Source organism: Acomys minous, assembly GCF_964271855.1.
Source record: "Acomys minous genome assembly, chromosome: 1".
In the NCBI taxonomy this organism is placed as follows: domain Eukaryota; kingdom Metazoa; phylum Chordata; class Mammalia; order Rodentia; family Muridae; genus Acomys; species Acomys minous.
This window is the reverse complement of record NC_140483.1, coordinates 177,639,611-177,663,314: the sequence shown is the minus strand read 5'-3', so window position 1 is coordinate 177,663,314 and position 23,704 is coordinate 177,639,611. Positions and strand designations below refer to the sequence as shown.

At 42.6% G+C, this 23,704-nt stretch overlaps 1 protein-coding gene across 3 annotated transcripts in view; it reads left to right on the top strand.

Moving 5' to 3' along the window:
- MLLT3 (MLLT3 super elongation complex subunit) overlaps positions 1-23,704 on the top strand; it is a 264,901-nt gene that overhangs the window by 33,830 nt on the left and 207,367 nt on the right. Inside the window, exon 1 of one of the 3 annotated variants that reach the window (XM_084773578.1) lies at positions 7,154-7,233. The exons of the other annotated variants lie outside the window; for them this stretch is intronic. Coding sequence (XP_084629704.1) covers positions 7,227-7,233 — 7 coding nt within the window. The 5' untranslated portion in view covers positions 7,154-7,226. Of the gene's footprint in view, positions 1-7,153; positions 7,234-23,704 lie in introns of those variants that run through there. 3 annotated transcript variants of the gene reach the window in all.

Genomic DNA, 23,704 nt, shown 5'->3' with positions numbered 1-23,704 from the left:
TTCAGATGTCACGTTCTACAAGCCTTTCATCTACTTTGTTAAAAGCATATAGTGATAATGCTGTATTAATTAAATTTGTGTTTCTCTGGGACTGGACACTGGTAATTTTCCCAGGTTCAGTAGTGTATATCATTAAAGGAACAGATACAAAATCTATTTCCTCTTTCATTTGTCCTCGTTAACAGAGTTAGTGACAGTTTATATAACGGCAGGTTTTCCTGTTTGCAACGTTATGGTCAACTTATGTAATATAAAATTTTGTGCATAAGTTCTGTCCTTAAATTAATTTCTCTAATAGTTCCTAAAATGTTTAGTTTTTTTCGTGTGCATGCATGCACATCTATGAGCAGGAGCTGTGTGTATGTGTATAGGTGCCCGAGGAAGTCAGAACAGGTCCCTGGTCCCTGGAGCTGGAGTTACAGGTAGATGGGATCCACTCAGTGTGGATTAGGAACAAAACCCTGGTTCCCTGGAAGAGCAGCAAGTGCTGTTACCTGCTGTGCCATCTCTCCAGCCCTCTAGTAACCTGTAAATGTGGAGATCTGGAGCTAGGTGCCAGAGGAGATAATCCCAGGGCTAGAAATTGGTTTATTTTTGTTGTTGTTTTTTGTATTTTGTTCGGTTTTGTTTTTCAAGAGAGGGTTTTTCTGTGTAACATCCCTGACTGACTTGGACTCACTTTATAGACCAGGCTGGCCTTGAACTCACAGAGATCCACCTGCCTCTGCCTCCCCGGGGTTAAAAGCGTGCACCACAATACTTAGCTTGGAAATTGGTTTAATCAAATGTTGATGACCATTTAGATTTATAATATTGATACCTTTGTATTTTCATTTTACGTTTGTGGCTTCTGAAGAGTCTTGCTGCCCTTGAAGACGTTTCTGCTCCTGTAAATGTAATTGGAGTCCAGGAACTTTTGAGATTTTGTTAAATTCTGGGCATGGATGTCAGGGATGCTGACTTTGTACTCTTACCTGCTTTGGAAGCAAGTGTTGGAATGTAGCTGTAAAAACTTCCCTCCTGGAGGGAGGAATGGGAGGATACAAGGGATGGGATAACAATTGAGATGTCGTATGAATAAATTAATAAATATATTAAAAAAAAAGAAAGAGAAAAAAAAATAGAGAAACCAAACCAAAACAAAACAAAAACTTACCTCCTTATAGAAGTGAGAGGATAACAATTGGGATGTAATCGGAATAAATTATAATAAAAAAATAGTGTTATCATCTTTTAAAACCAAACCAAAACAAAACAAAAACCTTCCCTCTTTGTGGCCTTAGCCTTCATTGCTTCTTTGGTTTATCTCAAGGGTGGGTATGAAGGCAAATTGTCTGAGATTTTGTTGCCATTAAGAAGTGACTGAAAATTCCCAGGATTTAATTCATTGTTTGATAATTTCACGCACACATACAATATCCCTTGATCATGCCTACCCTTCCTCCCCTGCCCGTTCTCCTAGGAACCACTGTAACCCATCTCCCTCCCACCTCCATGCCCCCCCCTTTTTTTTTGTAAGTCCAATTACTGCTGTCCATATGTGTGTGCGTTTGAGACCTTCCATCGCGGTGTGGTTCACTTACCAGAAGCCGTAACCCTGAAAAAAGTTGACTCCGCCTTCTCCTGTAGCCACCAAGAAGCAGGGCCTTGTGAGCCCCTCCCCCAGCCCATGTTATATAATATTGCTGGTTTGATCCTGTGCAGGCTAACTATGGATGTGTTGTTCATGAATGCAATCGTAGGTCCAGAAGACAGCATTTCAGCCCATAGTGTGTGTATACCTGTGATCCCAGCCCCCGGGAGGTATGGATGGTATCAAGCTTGAGGCCAGCCCACACTGCACTGAGGCCCTATCAGTGCAAACCTGGAATCCTAACCCTAGGGCAGTAGAAGCAGGAAAATTGCTCCAAGTTTGAGGCCAGTCTGCTTTATACAGTGAAGTCCAAGGCCAGCCAGGGCAGTATAGGGAAACCCTATCTCCCTACTTACTTGAAAAGGGTGCACGTGTGCGTAGGGTAGGGGTGGGGTAGAGTTAGAAGTGAGGGTGGGTTGAAGGGTTAAAAATCATTTGCTCATCATCCACTTTGTGCTATTGGGCATATGCAAAGTGGTTTTGATGTAAATCTTAGTGTCACCTTGGAATGACACTTTGTAGGCTCACCAATTTCTATTCATGTGCTTGCTTTATGAGTTTTGCATTCCTTTTCTATTTGGGAACTTGTTTTTGGCTTTTGGTTTCATCTTCCTTAGAAAAACCACCCTTCACATTATTACCACATAATGTTTTTTTTTTTTTAAAGCCCACAGCTAATCATTCATTCCTTTGCTTAAGCACCTGCCTCTTAGAATGTTTTCTCTGGGGCGGGGGGGGGGGGGCGGGCAGAATTCACATGTGAGCTACTCCTGCAAGAAGGAGCCTAAGGCTGGACACAGAGTAGGTCATTTTCTTTCTTTCTTTTTTTTTTTGGAGACAGGGTCTCTCTCTGTTACCCTGGCTATCCAGGGATTTGTGTTTGAAGACCATAATTTAAGGACCGGTAACTAACCTAAAATGTTAGAATTATGATATATTGCTCTGAAATAACTCCTTCTTTTCTTTTGTGCAGGGGCCTTTGTTCACTAAGGAAAGGTCAGGATTGCAGTTATGTGCAGGGGCCCACTGTGCTTAACATTATTAGTCTAGAAAGGTCTTGCGTCTCCTGGGAAGGCAGGACTGATGTGTACATTTACCCTGGTATCTTGGATGCTTACAGGGCTGGGAAGTTGCTGCCCATTGGGATGGATGTAAATGTGGAGGCAGTTGGTAAGCTAGAGAGTGAGAGGGAGACTTGAAAAAGGATTTTCTAACAGCTGTCATAGGTGATTTTGTAAATAGGCTATTTGTTATCTGCAAAGTTGCAGGCCCTGGCAAGTGTCATTGCACAGCGTCTGGCTCCCTGGAAATCAAGTTAACACCATGGTCTGGAATAGGATTGCTGTCATAGAAGGAAGTCAGAAAATGCAAGCCCCCGAGAGACCGAATCCTTGAACCTTTTTAATAACAAGATATTGTAGTGCACTCTAAACTACACTATGAGTGTTTTCCTCTTAATGTTTGGAAAGAAAGTAGTCACTCTCGTGTGCCTTGTAATTTAGGCATTCTTGTCAGTTGGAAAGACTAGGTGCCTTTTTTTTTTTTGTCTTAGAGAGGGGAATCCTGGGTTTGAATTCCAGTTTTCCAAGCTGCTAATGACCCCATGCTAAGACTGCCCTGGCATCTGGGAGACGATGCTTAGGAATTGCAGGAGAGATGAGCTAGTACTGACCAGGCCCTTTGCAGAATGGTGATAGCAGAAGGGAGTTAAGAAGCGACCGTGCGATTCATCCCGGATGATAGCATGCTAGTAAATGAGCGGCTTAGGCATTTATTACAGTGTGCTAGCTCCACAAGAATTAAGTTTTGACCAAATACTCTGGTTTAGAGTTGATCATAGCTGAATATTTTAGCCATCAAATAAATGTTAGGGTGTTTAAAAAAATTTTTTTTGTGTCTTATTGCTATTCTCAGAAGTTGTCCTTATAGTCATGAAGTTATTGGGAAATCATCATCAGCTGTACTGTAAAATGTATGGGAAGTTAGTGTGTTAACATTACTTTATTTCAAACTGTAGAACCACTCATTTCATTTAATTTGTACTTGGTTCTTTGCTAAAAAAATTATTTGATTACTACCTGGAAAGTTTGAAGGAAATTAATTTATCAGATCTTTTACTTAGAGAAGAATGCCATTTAGAGACAGATTGCATGTTACATTTTCTAAAATAAAGGAATGTGGAAGAGAAGTAACTGAAGAAAATATTATTCAGAAATACTTTTAACCCTCCCCTGCTCCTTAAAGCAGGGCTTCTCCATGTATCTCTGGCTGGGCTGGGACTTAACTGTTCAGACCAGGCTCGCCTCAAACTCAAGATACTCACTGCGATTAAAAAAGCACGGACTGCCATGCCTGGGCCTTTTTGATTATTTTTGATAATTGTTCTTTCTTATTCTTCCTACCCTCACTGCCTTACTTCATGCACATTATTGACACCCTACTTTCAGAAACAAAACCTAGTAGTGTTTTTCTAATTTTGCTCCTGGTCTCTCTTCTTTTAAGGAATAATGCAACAACAGCAGCAACAATAATCTCTCTTTGAGATTAATTAAGGGCTTTTTTGTTGTTGTTGTTGTTTTTCAAGACAGGGTTTCTCTGTGTAGCCTTGGCTGGCTGGCCTCAAACTCACAGTGATCCGCCTGCCTCTGCCTCTCAAGTGCTGGGATTAAAGGTGTGCGCCACCATGCTCGGTTTAATTAAGGGCTTTAAATTTGAGTTTGATTTGTGTCCTGTCATACTCTGAATAACTGCCTTCCATGATACTTTGTGTAGCTCAGCTTCCAGCCACACACCCATCTTCTGCCTTTAATAAGCTACGCAGGTGAGCTCACTCCCAAGTGGACTCAATAGTATACTTTGGGAAGCCCACTTGAAAACAGTAAAAAAGACGTGGGACCCTTTGGAATACTCAGTGTATTTGTCAGCAGCAGAGGAGGACAGATCAAGACAGTAAATAATAGGCTACCGTGATGGGTCAGGGGTTAAGAGCACTGGCTGCTCTTTGAGAGGACCCAGCTTTGATTCCCAGTACCCACGTGGAAATTCACAACCATCTGTGGCTCCAGTTCCAGGGGATCCGATGGCCTACTCAAGCACCAGGCATACACACAGATACAGGCACACTTACAAGCAAAACACCCATATTTATAAAATAAAAAACATAAAAAAAAATGACAATGAGGTACTGCTACATTCCTGTGAGAATCCTGGGAGGGTTGACAAGAGTCCTCATTCACTGCTGATGGGAATGCAAAATGGTACAGGCACTCTGGCAATTTTATAAGAAGATAAACACATTTTTACCACATGTTATGGGATAAACGTTTCCATTCTTTCCAAATTCCTATGTTGAAGCGTTAACCCACAGTATGATGATGTTTGTACGTAGGACTTATGGAGGTAATTAAAGTGGAATGAGGTCATAAGGGTAAGGCCCTAATGTGAACAGTCCGGATGTGGTATACCATACATATAGCCAATGTTTTGTTTGCCAATTACATGTAAATTCAGAGACATACACACATGTGGGTGAACACACATGAAAAGGAAGAAAGGGTGGGAATGGCTAAGAGGCTTTCTGTCACAGCCATTTGAGGACACTGCGGTCATCTGCAGGCTAGGAAGCTGGTCTTCACCCAGTGTCAGATCAGCTTGCACATTGATCTTCCACTTCTTTGTTTGTTTGTTTTGTTTTGGTTTGGTTTTGTTTTTCAAGATAGGGTTTTTCTGTGGAGCCCTGGCTGTCCTGGAACTCGCTCTGTAGACCAGACTGGCCTCGAACTCACAGAGATCTGCCTGCCTCTGCCTCCCAAGTGCTGGGATTAAAGGCATGTGCCACCATGCCTGGCTGATCTTCCACTTCTTAGCCTCCAAGTCTGAAAAATAAAACTGTAGTTTAACATACCCAGTGGAGGCCAGGTGTGGTGGCATACACTTTAATCCCAGCACTCAGGAGGCAGAGGCAGGTGGATCTTTGTGAGTTCAGGGTCAGCCCAGTCTACATAATGACTTCCAGGATAGCCAAGGCTACACAATAGAGTGACCCTGTCTCAAACACAATGAAATAAAACCCACTCTCGGGTGTTCGTCATGGAAGGCTAAGACATAAACTGGCTTAGAAACCATGATCCCAATTTTTTTGTTTTTGTATTTTGAGACAGGGTTTCTTTGTGTAGCTTAGGCTGTCCTGGACACCAGGCTGTTCTCAAACTCAGAGATCTGCCTGTCTCTCACTGAATGCTGGGATTACAGGCGTGCACCACCTCACCCAGCTTTTTTTGTGTGTTTTTTTGTTTTGTTTTGTTTTTCCAAGGCAGAGTTTCTCTGTGTAGTCTTGGTGTCCTGGACTCACTTTGTTGATCAGACTGGCCTCGAACTCATAGAGATCCATCTGCCTCTGCCTCTCGAGTGCTGGGATTAAAAGCTTGTGTCACCACCGCCCAGCTAATCCCAAATTCTTACCCAGTTGAGCTGGAAACCTCTGTCTCTTGGGTGAAAATACATGAGTGCTTGTGACACCTATATTTATAGTTACCCCAGAGTTGGAACCAGATAAAGAATGGTACACGCAGACAATGGAGTATCATTCACCAATAGACAATAAATGGGCCACCATATCATGGAAAGTCTTGGAAGAACTTCAGCTGTGTGCTTTTGTGTGAAAGACACCTGACATTCAGAGAAGACAAGACTGAAGACACTGGAAAAAAAAGTCTGTGATTGTGGGGGCTTGGCGGAGCACAGGAGGGTGATGGAGCGTAGCAGAGTTTTTGGGTAATCAAATTGTTTTGTGTGATAATGCCATTATGTCCTTGTCAGCAACTGCAATATGAGGGTGTTATCTATGAGTTTATAGTGTGCCATTGTTGAGTGTAGCAAATGCACGCTTAGAAAGCAGAATGTTAACGTGGAAAACTCAGGAGCCGAGATGGAGGGGAAGGTAGAACATATGGGAACCCCGTGCTTTCGGTCATATTTTCTGGAATGGGCTGGAGAGATGGCTCGGTTGGTTCAGGTTCCAGCAATGACAGCTCACAACTGTCTGTAATTATAGTTCCAGATGATTCCATGCCATCTTTGGCTACCAGTTACTGCTTTGTTGTACAGATGTCTATGCAAGCAAAACACCTATATAAAATAAAAATAAAAACAAATCCTTAAAAGTTTTTAGAAATCTCAAAAATTCAAGATTTTTCATTGTATTTGGGTTGACAATCAGATGTAGGGTTTATTTATTTATTTTTTAAACACTGTAAGATGTGGGCTTGGGCTGAGCATAGTGGCGTGCACCTTTATTCCCAGCACTGGGAGAGGCAGAGGCAGGTGCATTGCTATGAGTTTGAGGCCATCCTGGTCCACAAAGTGAGCCCAGGACAGCCAAGGCTACACAGAGAAAGAAACGCTGTCTCTGTGGGATTGGAGCATGCGTGTAATCTCTGCACCCAGGAAGCAGACAGAGTTTAAAGTTCCAGAGTTTAAAGTCACCTGTGGCTGTGCAGTGAGACCAGGTCAGAGAGCGACAGAAGCAAGATGGCGGACAGGTAGCCAGAAGAATGCGAGAACGGCTTCTTTATTGATGATTATCGCTTAGAAAATGAAAGGTAATGGTATTCTCTTTCTACCGATTTAGAAAACAATATCTGTGATGGAGTGTTGACTATGTGCTGTTTCCCTGGCACCTGTTGGAATGATGTGCCGTTTCCTGTGGGCTGTGGAAGATCGGCAGTGTTTCTGTAGCCGCCATGGGGTTTCTGCTAGCTGCCAGCCCTGCCAGCCTGAGTGTTTTAATCAGTGCTTGTTCTGCATCTTGAGACCTGCCTTTCAGATGAGTTCGCAAGGAGAGCCAACCACTCCAAGAGTTAAAAGAAGTGCGTGGTCTCCTTTAGTTAATAAAAAAGAAGTTTCAAGTGAATTTCTAGTGTGAATTAAGGAGACTTACTTAGCCTGCCTTTTTAATCATTAAAGTGGCCTCTTAGAACTCCCGATTTAATGAAAAGATAAAAATGTTTTGTAATTAGCAGATCAAAGCACTACTGGAGCTGGTGTTTACTTTGTCAGTATGTAAATGAAACTTCTAAAGGGATTGAAAAGAATTGGTTTAATACCTCTTTAATTTTGTTTATGTAATTCCTTCGCTTAAAAATCCCCCCTCCCCCACACCCCTCCTCTTTGCATTGTCAATTCTAAGGTAAATTTTAACTTACCACTCTCCCTTGTATCATGGAAGTTAGCAAACAGCGGTGTTGGTGTTAATTGTTGAGATTTACCATAGTTAAGTCAGACTGAGTTCACTCATACTTTAAAAAAAAAGCATGATTGGAAAGGTTGGCTCACCAACTCTTTTTTTTTTTTTTTTGGCTCACCAACTCTTAAAACATAAATAAAAAAATGAATCCATTGATAAGTGTTAGAGAAGCACCGGACTGCCAATCTTCCCCAAACAGTTGCACCGGCTGAGACCCAAATAGTCACATATATGAGCCTACAGGGGTCGTTCTTGTTCACTCCACCACATACAACAGAAGTGCTATATAAATAGTTGTTAAATCGAGCAATGACAGAAGTCTGTATATGCTAACAATATTTCATTAAAATTTTCTTTATCTTTTTTCTAAAGCAAGTATTTGCTAATTATTGTATACGTTTGCATGTCTGATTGCATGTTTGCACATGCTGGCTCTTGGGAGTCACTTCTTTCCCGTCACCATGTGAAACCTGGGCAATCAAACTCAGCTTTTCTTAGGCCCGTGCACAAGCAGTTCCACCCTCTGAGCCATTACATAGCTAAAGCTGTACTTATTGCATTTTACGTATTGTGCGTATTGTGTGTGTGTGTGTAACTGCATACATGCACACACACACATGAACAAGTCATCACCTTGAAAACTATGTTTCAAGTCATCTTTACCATGTGTAGTGGGCAGGGCCTTGATCAAATTGTTCAGAGCAAATCAGGTGGAGAGTTGTTCAAGCCCGTTCATCATGAATGGGGCTGAGCTCACGAAGCCGCACGCCTTCCTGAGGAGCTGGTGTGAGGGTGGGGTGGGACTTGGGGGGTGAATCAGTTTCTTTCATGGCCTGTGCACCGTGGTAACTTGCCTATGCTCCACTCAGTCACCCGCACCCTGTGCTTAGCCAAGGAATCCTAACTAAACTCACTCACAAGCAAGGTGGGCAGCGTCAGGAAGAAGTCACTACAGTGGGGACCTCGCTGACAAAAAGTGGGAGGGCTAAGAGAAGGCAGTGGGGGTAGGAGTGACAAGTACCTTATGTACACATGTGTGGCACCGTCAGAGAATGAAAGAAGCTGTCCAAAGTGTGTTGAAACTGGTTTCATCAGGAGTCTCAGCCCTTCAGTGGCAACTCGCAGTTGGAATTGCATTGAGGCAACAAAACACCAAGAGGGACTCCCTGGAAAAGTATCTTTTAAAAAGATTGATTCTGAGGCCCCCACTGAGCGTAATAAAAGTTACATTGATTGACAGGCAAGGGTTCAATGTTATTCATGACTGCCTAGTTACAGCAGTAGGTCCAGAGAAGGGAGTTTGAACTTAACCTTTTTGTTTGTTTGTTTGTTTGTTTTTTTTTTTTTGAGGAGTTAATGCTTAGTGTAGGCTCATAGTGAAGAGCAAGGGGACTGAAAAAAATGGCTTTGTGACTTTGTGATGGGCATGCGCGCCTGTGAATGAGCCGGACAGGTAAGCTGTGTGTGATGTTAGGCTGAGCTGTGCCAGCGCCCTGGGGTCTTGCTCAGGCGACAAGCCAGGGCTCTCTGTTTAATGGGCTTCATTAGCTTAACTGGAGCAGGACCTGGTGCTCGCTGTTCACCTCCTCTAAGTCTAGTGAGATTTAATTAGTTCTGTTTACAGGCGGCTATTTGGGCTGACACCTGAAATCTAGCCTGTAGCCACTTTTCTCTGCCAAATGTAGCAAAGAACAAAAGACAGGGCTGGGCATGATGGCCCACGCTTTTAACCCCAGGAGGCAGAAGTGGGTAGATCTCTGAGTTCAAGTCTAGCCTCGGCTTGGTAGTAATAGTGAATTCCAGTGCAGCAGCCACAGCTACATAGTGAGAAAACCAACCAACCAACCAAACAACCAAACAAAAACCAAACAAGACAATCAACACCCCACCAGTTAACACACAAACATGAAAACCTAGCTAGGCACAGTGGTGCCTTCCTATAATCCCAGTGTTTGGGAGGCAGAGGCAGGTGGATCTCTGTGAGTTCAAGGCCAGCCTGGTCTGCAAAGCCGTTCTAGGACAAACAGGGCTGTTACATAGAGAAACTCTGTCTCGAAAAACCAAAAACCAAGCCAAACCAACCCAACCCAACCCACCAACTAAAAAACAAAACGAAATAAAACAAAACCCCAAGCAAACAAAAAACCCCCCATAACCTAATAAAAGATAGTCCTTTCACCTTCCTTACCTTGGCGCGCTGGGGGCTCAGCAGGGTGAGGCCTTTCTGATGTTTGTTCTTATGCCTGCTGCTTTCATCGCTCTTGCTTGGCATGACTACAAAGCGCTTGTTCTAACCTCACGGCTCTAGGCTCTGCTTTCTCATGAGTTTCCTTGCAGTGTCATAGAAAATTAAAACATGTCCTTATAGTGACTTTCATTAGCTTGTTGGTTTGTTTGTTTTTTTTTGAGACAGGGTCTCTCTGTGTTGCCTTGGCTGTTCTGGACTCACTTTGTAGACCAGACTGGCCCAAACTCACTGAGATCCACCTGTCTCTGCCTCCCGAGTGCTGGGTTTAAAGGCGTGTGCCACCACCACTCTCCTGTTTCTTTGTTTGTTCTTTGTTTTTTTTTTTTTTTTTTTTTGTTTTTTTTTGGCGGGGGGTGGGGGGGTGGACAGGGTTTTTCCTCTGTGTAGCCTGGGCTGCCCTGGATTCGCTTTGTATAGATCAGGCTAGCCTCAGACTTAATGAGAGCTGCCTGACATTACTTCCTTGAGTACTGGGATTACAGGTGTGCATGCTTCCTTTTTTTTTAAGTGTTTCCCTATTGGATTATTATGAGAAGCAAGATGTGCCTTTAGGTGCAGTGCACACTGTAAGTAGAATATAATAAATATAGGACAAGTCATGTAACTTTAAGTTGCTTAGTAGCTATATGTAAATTCCCATCCCTCTCCCCCAAAAACAAAGTTTTTGTTATTGATTTAACTGTCCATGTGGAGATGTCTCTGTGTGTGCATTTGCTCATATGTGTGGGTACTAGTGGAGGCCAGGAGTGTCTGCTACCCTGGAGCTAGAGTTCCAGGGCTTGTGAGCCACAGGATGCGTGTGCTGGGAACTGAACTCGGGTCCTCTGGAAGAACAACCGGTGCTCTTACCTTCTGAGCCCCACTAATGTATTCTTTTGAGTCAGTGTTGCATTCTGTACCCCAAGATGGCCCTCAAGACGGAGCTCTCTTTACCTCATATTCTCAAAGCGGTGGGATTACAGGCATGTGCTACCATACCAAGGTAATGTGTCTCTTTTATTTTTTATTTTTTCCGAGACAGGGTTTCTCTGTGTAGCCTTGGCTGTCCTGGACTCGCTTTGTAGACCAGGCTGACCTCAAACTCACAGCGATCCACCTGCCTCTACCTCCCGAGTGCTGGGATTAAAGGCATCCACCACCACACCCGGCAGGTAATGAATGTGTCTTTATGTTTATTACGAGACAGGATCTTCTGAGGTCCAGGCTGGCCTCTGCTGTGAGTAGCGTCCCTATCTTCCCCACTGTCACTTTTTCTGTGCTCTATTCTTATGACTCCCTTTCTAAGGAACACCCCTTACAGACAATAAGAATAAAAGGCAGCTTTCTTTCTTTTTTCTTCTTTAGGTCTAGATTCTCCGTTTGATAGCATCGAGTACTCTAATATTTTAGCAGGGAAGACTTTGATAAAAGGCATTAGGTGCTTAATATATCTTGAAGGGGCAGAAATGGCAGGCTGTGACAGGCAGGCTGACTTTCTAGGAATGACGCCTAGAGCGAAGAGCTGGCCAGTGAAGGAAGCTGCCGTGTCTGCTGGGAAAGGCAGCTTGTTTAGGGTCTTCTGCTGTCTGCTCAGTGTGCTGGGGCCTCCGCCTTTTGAAGCTGAGCGCGGACTGATAGCGCTCCAGTGTTAGGAGCTCAGCCCAGCCCTGGAACTTACCTCTAGCTTTCTAATCTTTCCTAGTTGCTTTTGGCTTGCAGCTGTCCTTCAGGGTACACTAAAGGGCCCAGAATGTGTTTTGTGAACAAGTGTGCAGCCATTGCCCGCGTATATATGCAGTGTCACTGTGGTGTTCGGGCTAGCCTTGAACTCCTGCACAAGCAATTCTGCGCCAGGCCCCAGAGGTTACAGGGTGGTAGTTGTACTCTGTCCAAGGTCTCTGAGGTGGAGGAAGCTGTAAAAAGACTGACAACGAAACCAAGCCATCTTCCACGGCATACTGGAGATACTTCCTTTTTAAACAGTCTTGTTTTAAATTCACAGTACTGGTGGTCTCATTATGACATTCTCACATGTATATAATGCAGTTTTATCACGTTTACCCTCCATTAATGCCCTCTCACGTCCTCCTCTGAGACATTTCATTTTGGGTGTGCTTGTATGCCTTTTTGAAGGAAAAACTGTATCTGTGGGCGGAAAAAAAACGTTTGTTTAATTAAGAAGAGGCTTTGTAGCTTTTGTTTCTTTGTGCTTTTAGGATAGATCCCAGGGCCTCAAGTATGAGGGCAAAGTGTTTACCATTGAGCTACATACACCTCCAGCTGGAGGCTTTTTAGTGTTAATTTCCTGTCAAGTAATAATAATAATAAAAAATAGCTCTTGAGTTTTTGTTGCTGTGGAATGAGAAATCTTGAAGTTACTATTATTAACTCTTAATTGACAAATATTCTTTTTGTTTGTTTGTTTGGTTTTTTTTTCTTTTTTTGGTTTTTTGAGACAGGGTCTCGCCTTGGCTGTCCTCAACTCACTTTGTAGTTTGTAAACCAGGCTGGCCTGGAACTCACAGCGATCCACCTGCCTCTGCCTCCCTAGTGCTGGGACTAAAGGCATGTGCCACCACGCCTGGCTGACAAATATTCTTATATTTCTTGGAATATAATGTGATATATAGTATGGAATACTGATGTTAATTTCATTAGCTTATCAAACATCTCATACACTTTAAAAATATGTATTTATTTTTACTTTATGCATATGTGTGTTTTGCCTGCTTGGATATATATGTGCTGTATGCCTATCAGCAAAGGCAAAAGAGGGTGTTGGATCCTCTGGAACTAAAGATGCAGGCATGCACCCCCTGGATCGCCCCCCATCCCCAATTTCAGACACATAATTGTTCTCCATTTTTCTAAAGCTGGAACTTTGTTTAGACCTTTGCTTTGCCTAAAAGATAATATTCATTATCAAAATGAGGAAACTTTTCAGAGGCCTGGAGTCACTTAATTACCGCTGTTTGCTCTCAGCAGTTGTAAGTAATAGCTTGAAGTGGTTTTTATCTGCAAAACCATGAGATGTTCCTTGGCTTTGTTAGTTTGCTGGCATGTTTACTGTTACTAATAGACTGATGTATTCTATTGCTATATGGAAAAATGTACATTGTGTGGAGAAATTATTTTAAATAGAATAAGATTTTTAAAAAGATGATTATGAGCCACATGTGGGTGCTGGGAAAGGAACCTGGGTCCTCTGTAGGAGCCACAGATGCTCTTAACTGCTGAGCCAATACTCTAGCCTCAACCTCATGTGCTTTTTGTAGTAAGAGCATTAAAAGTTATTTTTCAGGGCCAGATGTGGTGACGCACGCCTTTAATCCTAGCACTTGGGAAGCAGAGGCAGGTGGATGTCTGTGAGTTCAGCCTGGTCTACAAAGCAAGTTTAGAGTAGGCTGTTATACAGAGAAACTCTGTCTCAAAAAATATATATTTTTAAAAAAGCAATTAAAAATATGGATACATCATTATTAGCTGTGGTCACCCAAGATCTCCGTAACTTACTCTACCCTTAAGCTTACCAAACCATCACAGTCCTTGGTTACCACTTTCTACTGAGTTTGTTTCTTTCTTTTTTCTTTTTCTTTTTTTTTTTTTCTTGAGACAGCATTTCTCTGTGTATCCTTGGCTGTCTTGGACTCGCTCTGTAGACCAGGCTGGCCTTGAACTCACAGTGATCCATCTGCCTCTGCCTCCCGAGTGCTGGGATTAAAGGCGTGGGCCACCACCACCCGGCAGTTTCACCTTTTTTTAATATTCCACTTTTAAGTGAGATTATGCAATATTTGCATTTTTCATGCTTGGTTTATTCCACTTTGTATAGTGCCTTGTAGGTCATTTATGTTTTTGTAAGTGAGGAGGCTTTCCTTTAAAGGCTAGTTGTAGTGTGTGTGTTGTTTGTTCATCAAGTTATGGTACATGGCCATTCTGTGTCTTGGCCTTTGTGAGTAAGGCTATAGTGAACTCAATAGTGCAGGTATCTTTGCGACAGTGTACAGGTTTTCCTTCTCTCTGTATCATCTCCAACATTTTTCTAGCTTCTTGAGTTTTGAAAAAAGCCACTTTAACTCGTGAGGTGCTGTTTCTGATTTGCATTTTTCGAGTGTTGAGTTTTTCTTACATGCCTCTTAGCTAATGCATGTCTTAGAAATACCTAGTGAGGGTGTGTTTTTTCCCACTTTTAATAAACTTTGTTTTTGCTATTGAGTTTAATATCTGATTTTTTTGATGTTTCATATCTTTTAATATTTTTGCACATATTTTGTCACATTCCATAGGTTGTTTCTCCTCTGTGTTATTTCCTTTACTGTGCAGACTTCTTTTTAGTTTGATGTATTCCTGTCAGTCTATTTTCACTTTTGTTACAATTACAAATTGTCATTGGAAAGGGAAAGCTTATGTTGGCAGTTAAGAAACTCACCTGTGTTTGTTAAGACTTACCAAAAATACTCATTCTAGGAGCCAAATAGAATTTTATGAAAATAAATTTACCTCCAAAAGGAGGACGTGTGCACGTGTTGAGTACCTGCGGGGCCTTTGCTGTGCTCCTGTGACTGAGTGGCTGCCTTTCTCTGCTGCCGCAACAGGGCCTTCTGTTTGCGCGTAGTAACAACCACCGAGTTTTACTCAGAGTTTCTTAACTTTGTAGGAAACAGTCAGGCGATTGTGGAGCTAGTTTACACGGTTAGCCCATGACTCATCTTCAGGCCGTGGCTTTTTCAAGTAAGAATGAAAGGTCAGAGTCCTTAGTCCTAACCCCCGAGTTCTAAGTGGGGAGTGAGAATGAGAAGGAGTTTGAAATGGGGAAAGAGAAGAAAGGAATTTGGGGGGGGGGCTGGATCTGCGCCAGTGGGCTTTCCTTTTAAAGGCTTGCTTTTCAGAGAACAATCAGTATTGCTATGATTTCCCAGAATTGCTAAATAGAAACTTTCTGTATTTGACAGTGCTGCTTGTGGAAGTTGGGCTTTTGAAGTTTGAATTTTGTTTAAACATTTGATTTCTTTATCATTCCAACAGTAACAGAGTCCTTACATGTTTAGAATGCGTTTCCCCATTCATGCTATAAATGTACATACTTATAAATCTGTTGTGTTATAGACACGCTAAGAGTCTTACTTAAGCAAAGATATTTTGAAAGTGACTAGCTTGAAAAATGTAGAAACAGTTGTGACGGGTGAAGGAGAAATAATTTTCATGTTCGAAAATGTGACACTTATATTTACCCTTACTGATTTTAATTTCTCTTACACTGAAATTAGTGAGCAACACTGAAAACCTAAAATCCATTTAGTCTTCAGTTACATTTTATTACTACCAGACTAGTAAGGCTGATGGGAGAAAATTGAGACTCTCTGACTTAATTCTTTGGAATTCTGACTGTTGTCACTGTTAAAATAAATAAAGCAACTGCCGGCTGCTCTCAGGGTTTTGTCCCTGGGACAGATATAGTGTCCTGGCATTTTTCATATTCTATTGTCAAAGCCAAGGTCTAGAATTTTAAGTGGGAAGTTGGCACTGGAATAATAAAATGCCACACAAAGCTCATCTGAAAGTTCAATAAAGTAAAATTACAGCATTGCAGAATAAGAGAGTTTCTGAACTAAATCCCCCAAATTGGAGGATCTCTGCTATAAAGATGTTATTGTGTGGAAGAGGGGAGGGCAGGAGTTTAGGCTAGCTGGGGCATTACTCTGATCCCCAGATGAGCAGCCAGGGTTTATGTTTCTGTGAAGGAGGAAGCCTACTTGCTAGTAGAGACCCATTGCATCATGGGAAGAAGCTTGATCGACCATCTGATCCTTGCTGAGGGCTGAGCAGGAACCTCTGCATGCCACATGCGTTATCTCTACGTAGGTACGGTTACCTTCTGAGGTAGGATCTAGGAGCGAGCTGAGGTGGCTGAAGGAGGTATTCCCAGAGCCACAGGAAGCAGAGCTGACTGGAGACAAGTCTCCTCACCCCTGGTCTCTTTATAAAAGTTGCTGTTCAAAGTGCTGAGGGCCCCACCACAGTTTTCTTAGTGCCTCTTTGTGGGGTTTTGTTGTCGCTTGACACCCTCAGCTTGCATATTTTGTACTGTCAAGCATACTTCCAAATATGCTGCAAAGAATCCCTGTGTAATTGTCCCGACAGCTCAGAGCTTTGGGAAATCTGGAGACATCTTGATTGGTGCCCTGATTAGGTGTTTATAGCTTGGAAGTGCAGATGATAGCCTTTCAGAGTGGATGTGACCATGTTTACAGAGCAGTGAGCCACATTTTCAAGGACCAGCGGGGCTTAATGGATCTAAAAGTCAGTTTCTGCTCATCAGCAGGTACGCTAAGTACGTTCCCTGCCTTCTAGGAGGCTCAGTGTTTATAGAACAGAAATAGTATTACTTTACAGATTTTGTGAATAGTAAAATGTTTGTTGTTGTTATTGAACTTTCTAGGGTTTCTGTTTTTTTTTTTTTTAGCTCTTTCTAATATGTTCCCCTATAATTTCCTCATTGCAGGAGAAGTTTTAAATCTGTTTTCACATGGGGTTAGATTGAACTCAGGGACACAGATAGCTTTCTTTGGGGGATTTTGAAAAAGTAGATTACTTCCTCCTACTTGAGCACTAGTTTTTATGTTTTTCTCTTCTGCATCTTAAGGTAAAGATGTGATCCTTAGGTCCTTGGTTTGGGATCTGTACTCTAGCTTGCCTCACTGTGATTAAACTCTCTGAACCTTAGTTTCCTCAATTCTTTGACTAATACTGTACTTCCTGTCAGGCCCATCAAAAGGATTAGATGGAAAGACAGACACGTTATTTGTACATAGCAAGGGCTCAATCAGCTTTAACTAAAAGGGAAAACGACCCTTTTAAACATAGGCTGTTTCCCCTCTGGTAAAGGAATTTATTATTTGTTTTAATTTCTGTCGGATGTCTTTGCCACATTCTTTTCATTCTACACTTGTTGTGTCGTCATCTGAAAGGCTGTAGGTTCATGTGTGTGTGTGTACCCTGGGGCACACTAGTTTGAAGTATGGATCTTGCAGCTTGGTTTGGTGAGATTGACATGACTGTCAGGAGAGCATGGGCTTACCAGAAGTGTTTTGAAACACTATTTATTTATATTTATTTCCTTTTTGTTTTTGAGACAGGATCTCATGTAGACCACCCAGGTTCGCCTTAAATTGGTTTCTAACTGTGGGTAACCTTGAACTCCTGATCCTCCTTCCTCTATAGACCCCCACCACCATGCCTAGTTTTATTTAGAGCTACGGCTCTAACTGAGGGATTTGTGCATGGCAGGCAAGTACACTATCATTTGAGGTACATTTATATATTTACTTTTAAAACATAATATAGAGAAAATAATAAGAGAAAAAACTAAAAGAAGAAAATTAAAGAGTTGTGGATTTCTACCACCAAGAAGCCATGAATATTTACACTTTGTTACATAAATTTTCCCTTCACTCTCATTATCATGACAATGAAAATATTCAGAAAAGCAGAATATTATAATAAGTCCTTTGCATCAGTTTTCAGCCTCAGGAATGGCTAAGTCACTATCTTGTCATTAATATCCCTCACTCAAACCTCATTTCTCTTTTTCCAACTGAATTAATTTTGAAATCATTCCTAGAATCTTATCACTTAAGCCATAGATGTTCCTCAGTGGCATGTGCCTTTGAAATGCTGTTTATCACAGTTTCTGTCACTCACAGTCTCTGTTACTCCATGGCACATTAAGTTCTTATTTCCGGTGATTGTGTTCATCGTAGAATCAGGATTGCAGGTCACCATCTTGATCATCTGGGAAGGTGACTGTAGATGGGGAATGGAAGAAGGAATTTTGCAGGTGGGTTGGAAATCCGGAGGAGGGCAGTGAGAGTTAATTACATCTGTCCTCCCCTACAGCATAATAAGAGCTGTTAGCCTTCCAGGCTGGATGCCATTATTGGTCTACGGAAGCCTTCTTGATTCTTGGCTGAAGACCTACTTGGTTACATATCACTTGATTTGTTCATTTCGGACACACTTCCATTGTCTTGGTATTCCTCTCTCTGTAAATGCAGGTGGTGGTGATGATGATGATGTGGCGAGGGATATTTCATTGACTACGTTGTAGAATACTTCCTCAGCCAAGTCTTGAAGTTATACTTCCAAGTTCCCCACCGAAGACTCAAGTCTACTAACCCTGAGTCTGAGAGAGTGCTCCCCTGGGTAGTCAGTACTGTTCCCCCCAGCCCTGGGGTGACCATCAGTTGGTAGCTTTGAGATTGCAACCTATTTAACCTTTAGAAACATTTAGAAATGGTTAAGAATTTGTACTTCAAAAGTGAATTGTCTGTTAATTGATTAACTTATGTCAAAAAGTCTTACTACTGAGAAAAGTACTACTTTCAGCTCTTTTGACTTTAGAAACATGTATAGTTTCGATGCCTGGAGAAAAGACGTATCCTAATTTCAATCTTTTTAGCCCCAAGTCTTATTATTTATTTTCTTAAAAGTTTTTGAAGCTTTGAATGATAATATTTTCTCCCTTAAAACTTTTTATTTCTTTTTTTTTTTTTTTTGGTTTTATCCTGAAATTACACCCCCTCCTTTTTTTTTTTTTTTTTTTTTTTGAGACAGGGTTTCTCTGTGGCTGTCCTGGACTCACTTGGACTCACTTGTAGAGCAAGGTGGCTTTGAACCCACAGTGATCCGCCTGCCTCTGCCTCCCAAGTGCTAGGATTAAAGGTATGTGCCACTATGCTCCGCCACCCACCTCCTTTTTTTTCCCCCTGAAATACATTCACATCTTTTCAAATGTACTTCTAACATAGTGTGGACCCGTGAATGACCTATTTCAAGAAGGTGTTCATGGCTTTCGAGCCCCAGAGGCAGTGGCTGGGGTGTATTTTGAGATAGTCAATAGGATTGCTGTTGAGACTAGGTACCCAGCAGCCTACCAGAATTCTGAGTGGATATGGTTTGTACATGTTCTGTTGTTTTGGGTCTTCTTCTTTCTCCTTTATATAAATAAGATGGGTGTGCTGCTGTGCTCAGTGTCCATGCGTTGACCAATCATTGGCCATGTGGTCATTTTCGTACTACCTGAAGCCCCATAGTCAGATGCTTGCTGGCCCTTCACTGCTTCTGGCCTCTGATAGGTGTTGACCCTGACATACTTAAAACACAGCCATTTGTCTTTCTCTTGTGTCTGGAGCCACCGTGAGAACTTATAGACAACTGCTCCTTTACTGCTTTAATCCTTTGATTATTGACTGGCTATGTTTTTGCTGAGGGACTGTTTGTTTCAGCAGTGGGCCAGGCAAATGCAGATGCAGATAAGGAGACATGCTCTCATAGAGTGTGAAGTCTGTTAGACATGATCGTCCGTAAACCAGAAAGAGTGCACATATTTGATGGGGGCCAGAGGGAGGTGAGAGGATTGTTTTTACTGTATATACTGGTTATCATTTGAGTTTGTGGACATGTGTTACTCATGCTATTAAGACAAAGAGAAGTTTCAAGAAGCGTGTGAGAAACATTGGGAAAGTGGTTAGTTCTATGGGGAGAAAGAGGTAAGAAACGCTGTTTCCCCAACAGTGGTTGAAACTGAACTCAGGTCCTTACACATGGTAGACAAAACACTCAACCACAGCACTGCTTTCTCAGGTCCAGAGTGTACTTCTTTCTCTTTAAAAAAAAAAAAAAAAAAAAATATATATATATATATATATATATATATATACGTATGTATGTATGTATGTATGTATGTATGTACGTACGTACGTATGTACGTGTATATATATGGCATGAATGTGGAAGATCTGAGGATTTGGTGGGAGTTGGATCTCGCCTTCCACCATGCAGGCTCTCCAGCTTGAACTCAGGTAGTGTTGGACTTTGCAGCAGGCTCCTTTACAGGCTGAGTCATGTTCCTGGCCCCACCATAGCTTTTTATCACTGGGAGTAGAGAGGTCACACGCAGACATACATTCTTTTGGGACTTGTGATATATTTGATGTAATAGGTGTAATGTATGTGACTTTTTTTAAAAATAAAGTTGCTATAATTGATGGCTTGATTTCCAGTGAACCTGGGAAAAATGAAAACCTTCCTGGCATGGGTGTATAGCCAAGTTGGACTGTGGTCAAGACCCCGCTAGGAAAGCCACGTGTAGCAGCACGCGTTAGACTGTGTGCGAGCCTGGTGGGATCCAGTGCGGTGCTCCTATGAAGTGGACGTTAGGGTGCTAAGTCCAGGGGTACCGGAAGCCTTCCTTTTCAGGCTCTTCATAGCCTGTATGCCCTGCTGAAAGCACAGGCGAGTAACATGCTACTGCATCTTCTTCATGTTCCTCCCGGCTTCAGAGCTCAGTTGTCTCAAAGTGTGCCGAGTCCTAAACGGATCACTGCAGCGGCTGAGTAGCAATCAGAAACCTGTCAACTGAAAATAAGTACTTAGTGAGCTATCCGTGCACCCCCCAATTGATGGGAGAAACTCAGTGCCGGGAGCGGGAGCAGGAGCGGGGTGGGGGTGTGGATCACGATTCAGCAATAAACAGATGCCTTAACAGTAATTTATGTGAAATAAAGTACTGAGTTTATTTCTTGGAGTGTTGATTCTGTGGTGATAGCATGTCTGAAGCTTCCAGGTGAATTCTTTTTTTGTTTGTTTGTTTGTTTTTCTTTTTTAAATTCTCTAACTTTTCAAAGATGAGTGATGGGCATGTAAGCTGAGGTTTGTGTGGAAAGTAGCTGCATTAAGTGCCACCGGTCTTGTGCAGTGTTTCCCCCTCTTTGCTATTGGGAGAATAGTAGGCTCAAGGGATTAGTGATAGGAAGCAGAGGTTTTCACATTGGTCCAGATTTGACCTTGGTCAGCGATGCCTGAAATTCAGTACTATTTAGTAGGCATTAAGAGAGCCCAGGTTTTGATCCACTTCCAGTGGATAAATGTCCCTAGTTCTTTAATGCCATAGTTGCGGAACTAATTGGCAGAATTAAATGATTTAAGAACTTTACTCCCTCTTTGCTCTCAGGAAATAGTCGGTTGTTGTTTCAATCAGAAACTAAGAGATGACTGGGCTTGTTCTGAGGACCTGAGACCAAACTAGATTTTTCAGCCCTTACCCAACCGGCAGAAGGGTGCACACGGAGCCTTTGTGTGGGTAAGGCTAGAGAAGAGGCCCCTTTCCCCTTCACCCCTTCAGCTGCCCGCCTTGCTCACTGTTTCCTAGACGTACTTGAAAAACACTGAAGTCATTCATTGTCTAAGATTCATCCAGTCTTTTCCTCTGCAATCAAATAAAGGGAGTGTGAGGGTGATTTATTTTCTGCCTCCTTGCTTTCCCTCCCCGGAAAGAATTTGAGAGCGTAACGCTTTTTATGACACCCTACTTTTGATTGATGCAAGAGACTTTTGCTCAAGTGAAGTGGGTAGTGTTTTTTACTCTCAGGAACTGCCAGGCTTGATTCCTCTGTATTAAGGAGCTTCCAGGGAAGGGTGCACGCTTGGGGATGATATACTACCTGCTAATTTGTTTGCTGAAAGATGGACCCATATATTTAGAATGATGACAGATCAGAATATTTGGCTAAATGTATCAGTCAGTGTCTCATTTTTCAAAACAGGAGAATTCCAACGTGTTGCTGTAAAAATGCCATGCTGAAGATAGATGTGGCTTGCTAAGTTTCTGCCCTGGCTAGATTCATTTATAAATGCCTTTCCCAATTTATATCCTAACTTGGGTAACGAGAACTTTGGGGTGACTGTGTTACAAGTTCTTTTTGTCATCCCTGCAACTGGCACCCCTTTTCACATGGTTTCGGTTATCAATATTGTCACCATGGATAGAAGTCAAATACCGGAGTCTTCAGGTCTGACCTGTCTGTACTCTAGAGAGGCAGACAAGGCCTTCATTAGGAGGAGAAAGTGGGAAAAACCAAAACAAACTCTAGCTTTGATTATAAGAGGAATAAATGAAGCACGTGGTTGGGCGTGGTGGCTGACACCTTTAATGCCAGCGTTGGATGGTGGGGTGGGCACAAGTAAATCTCACTGAGTTTGAGGCCAGCTTGATCTACATGGCATTAGTTCTAGGCCGGCCAGGGTTATGTACAGAGACCCTGACTCAAACAGAAAACCAAACGAACAAAACAAAACCAAAAAGCCAAAAACCCAGCCCCCAAATTCATAATCCTTTCTGGCATCTCCACACTGTTCTTAGTTCCTGGGGATACTGCTTGTTCCTGATGTCCCCATGGGCCTCTGTTGAGCCATCTCTCTCCTGGAAAGCGCAAAGCTTCCAGAACTGTGTTTAGGTTGGCTTATCCAAATAGACTGTTAATGAAAGGTCAGGAAAAGGCTGCTTACAGCTACCATTTGCCAAGCATGCATGTAATGCTACGTCTTTATCATTTAGGGGTCTTGGTTACTGCCGATAGGGTTGGAGAATGAGCAACAGGTGCTCTCTATTGCAGGTTGCAAGCAATCCCAGGGAAAAGTGTAAGGATGTCTGGAAAGCTACACAGAAGGGGTTCCAGGCAAACCCTCAGGGACGGGTTACTGACTTCCCCAGGACTGCGTGTGTTATCTGTATGCTTGTTTAAGTACAGTTGATCGTGGCTGGGGTGTAAGTTTCCTCTTTTGATTTCTTGAAAAAATTTCCTCAGACTGTCTGAGGGCTCTGTGAGGCCACCGTACTTCTCAGTGTTGGCTTCTAGGATCCCAGCTTCACTGGGTAGGTGTGGAGTGGGGTTTGCTGAAAGGTGCTGTTTCTAGCTTAGTGTAAATAAGTACAGTGAAGACCAAGGTCACCTGGGGCCCAGTGTTGTTGTAGTTTGGAGCCTTCTGTCAGCTGTCATTTAAAGCTGCCCCCCACCCTCACCCCAGAACTAACCTACCATATCACCTGTTTCACCTGATGATGACGTTTTAGTAAAACACTTAGTTTTTTTCAATTTCTACAATGGAAAGATAGGCCCACCGAAGCTGTTTTTTGGTTTTTCGAGACAGGGTCTCTCTGTGTTAGCCTTGGCTGTCCTGGGCTTGCTTTGTAGACCAGGCTGGCCTCGAACTCACAGCGATCCTCCTGCCTCTGCCTCCTGAGTTCTGGGATTAAAGGCATGCACCACCACGCCTGGCTTGAAGCTACTATTTTTAAGAATATTATTGTTGGCCAGGTGAGGTGGCGCAGGCCTTTAATCCCAGCACTCGGGAAGCAGAGGCAGGTGGATTGATATTAGTTTGAGGCCAGCCTGGTCTACAAAGCCAGTCCAGGACAGCCAAAGATGCGCAGAGAAACCCTGTCTCAGAAAAACCAAAAGGAAAAAGAAAAGGAAAAAAAAAGAGAGAGAGAATATTATTGTCTTAGAAAATCTGAGTGAAAAATTCTCTCTGCCCAATCTACATACCCTTGGTGCGTAACATTACATGTACAGGCAAGAAGAGATTCTTCGACCATTACAAGTGCTTATTACTGGGCTAGTGAAATAGCTTAGTAGGTGAAAGCCCTTGCCTGACACCCAGGGTCCATCCCTGGAGGAACCCACGGGGAGGGTGAGCTCTGCGGGACTCTGGCACCCCTGAACTTCCCTTTGCTGCACAGTCTTACAACACCTGTATTTAA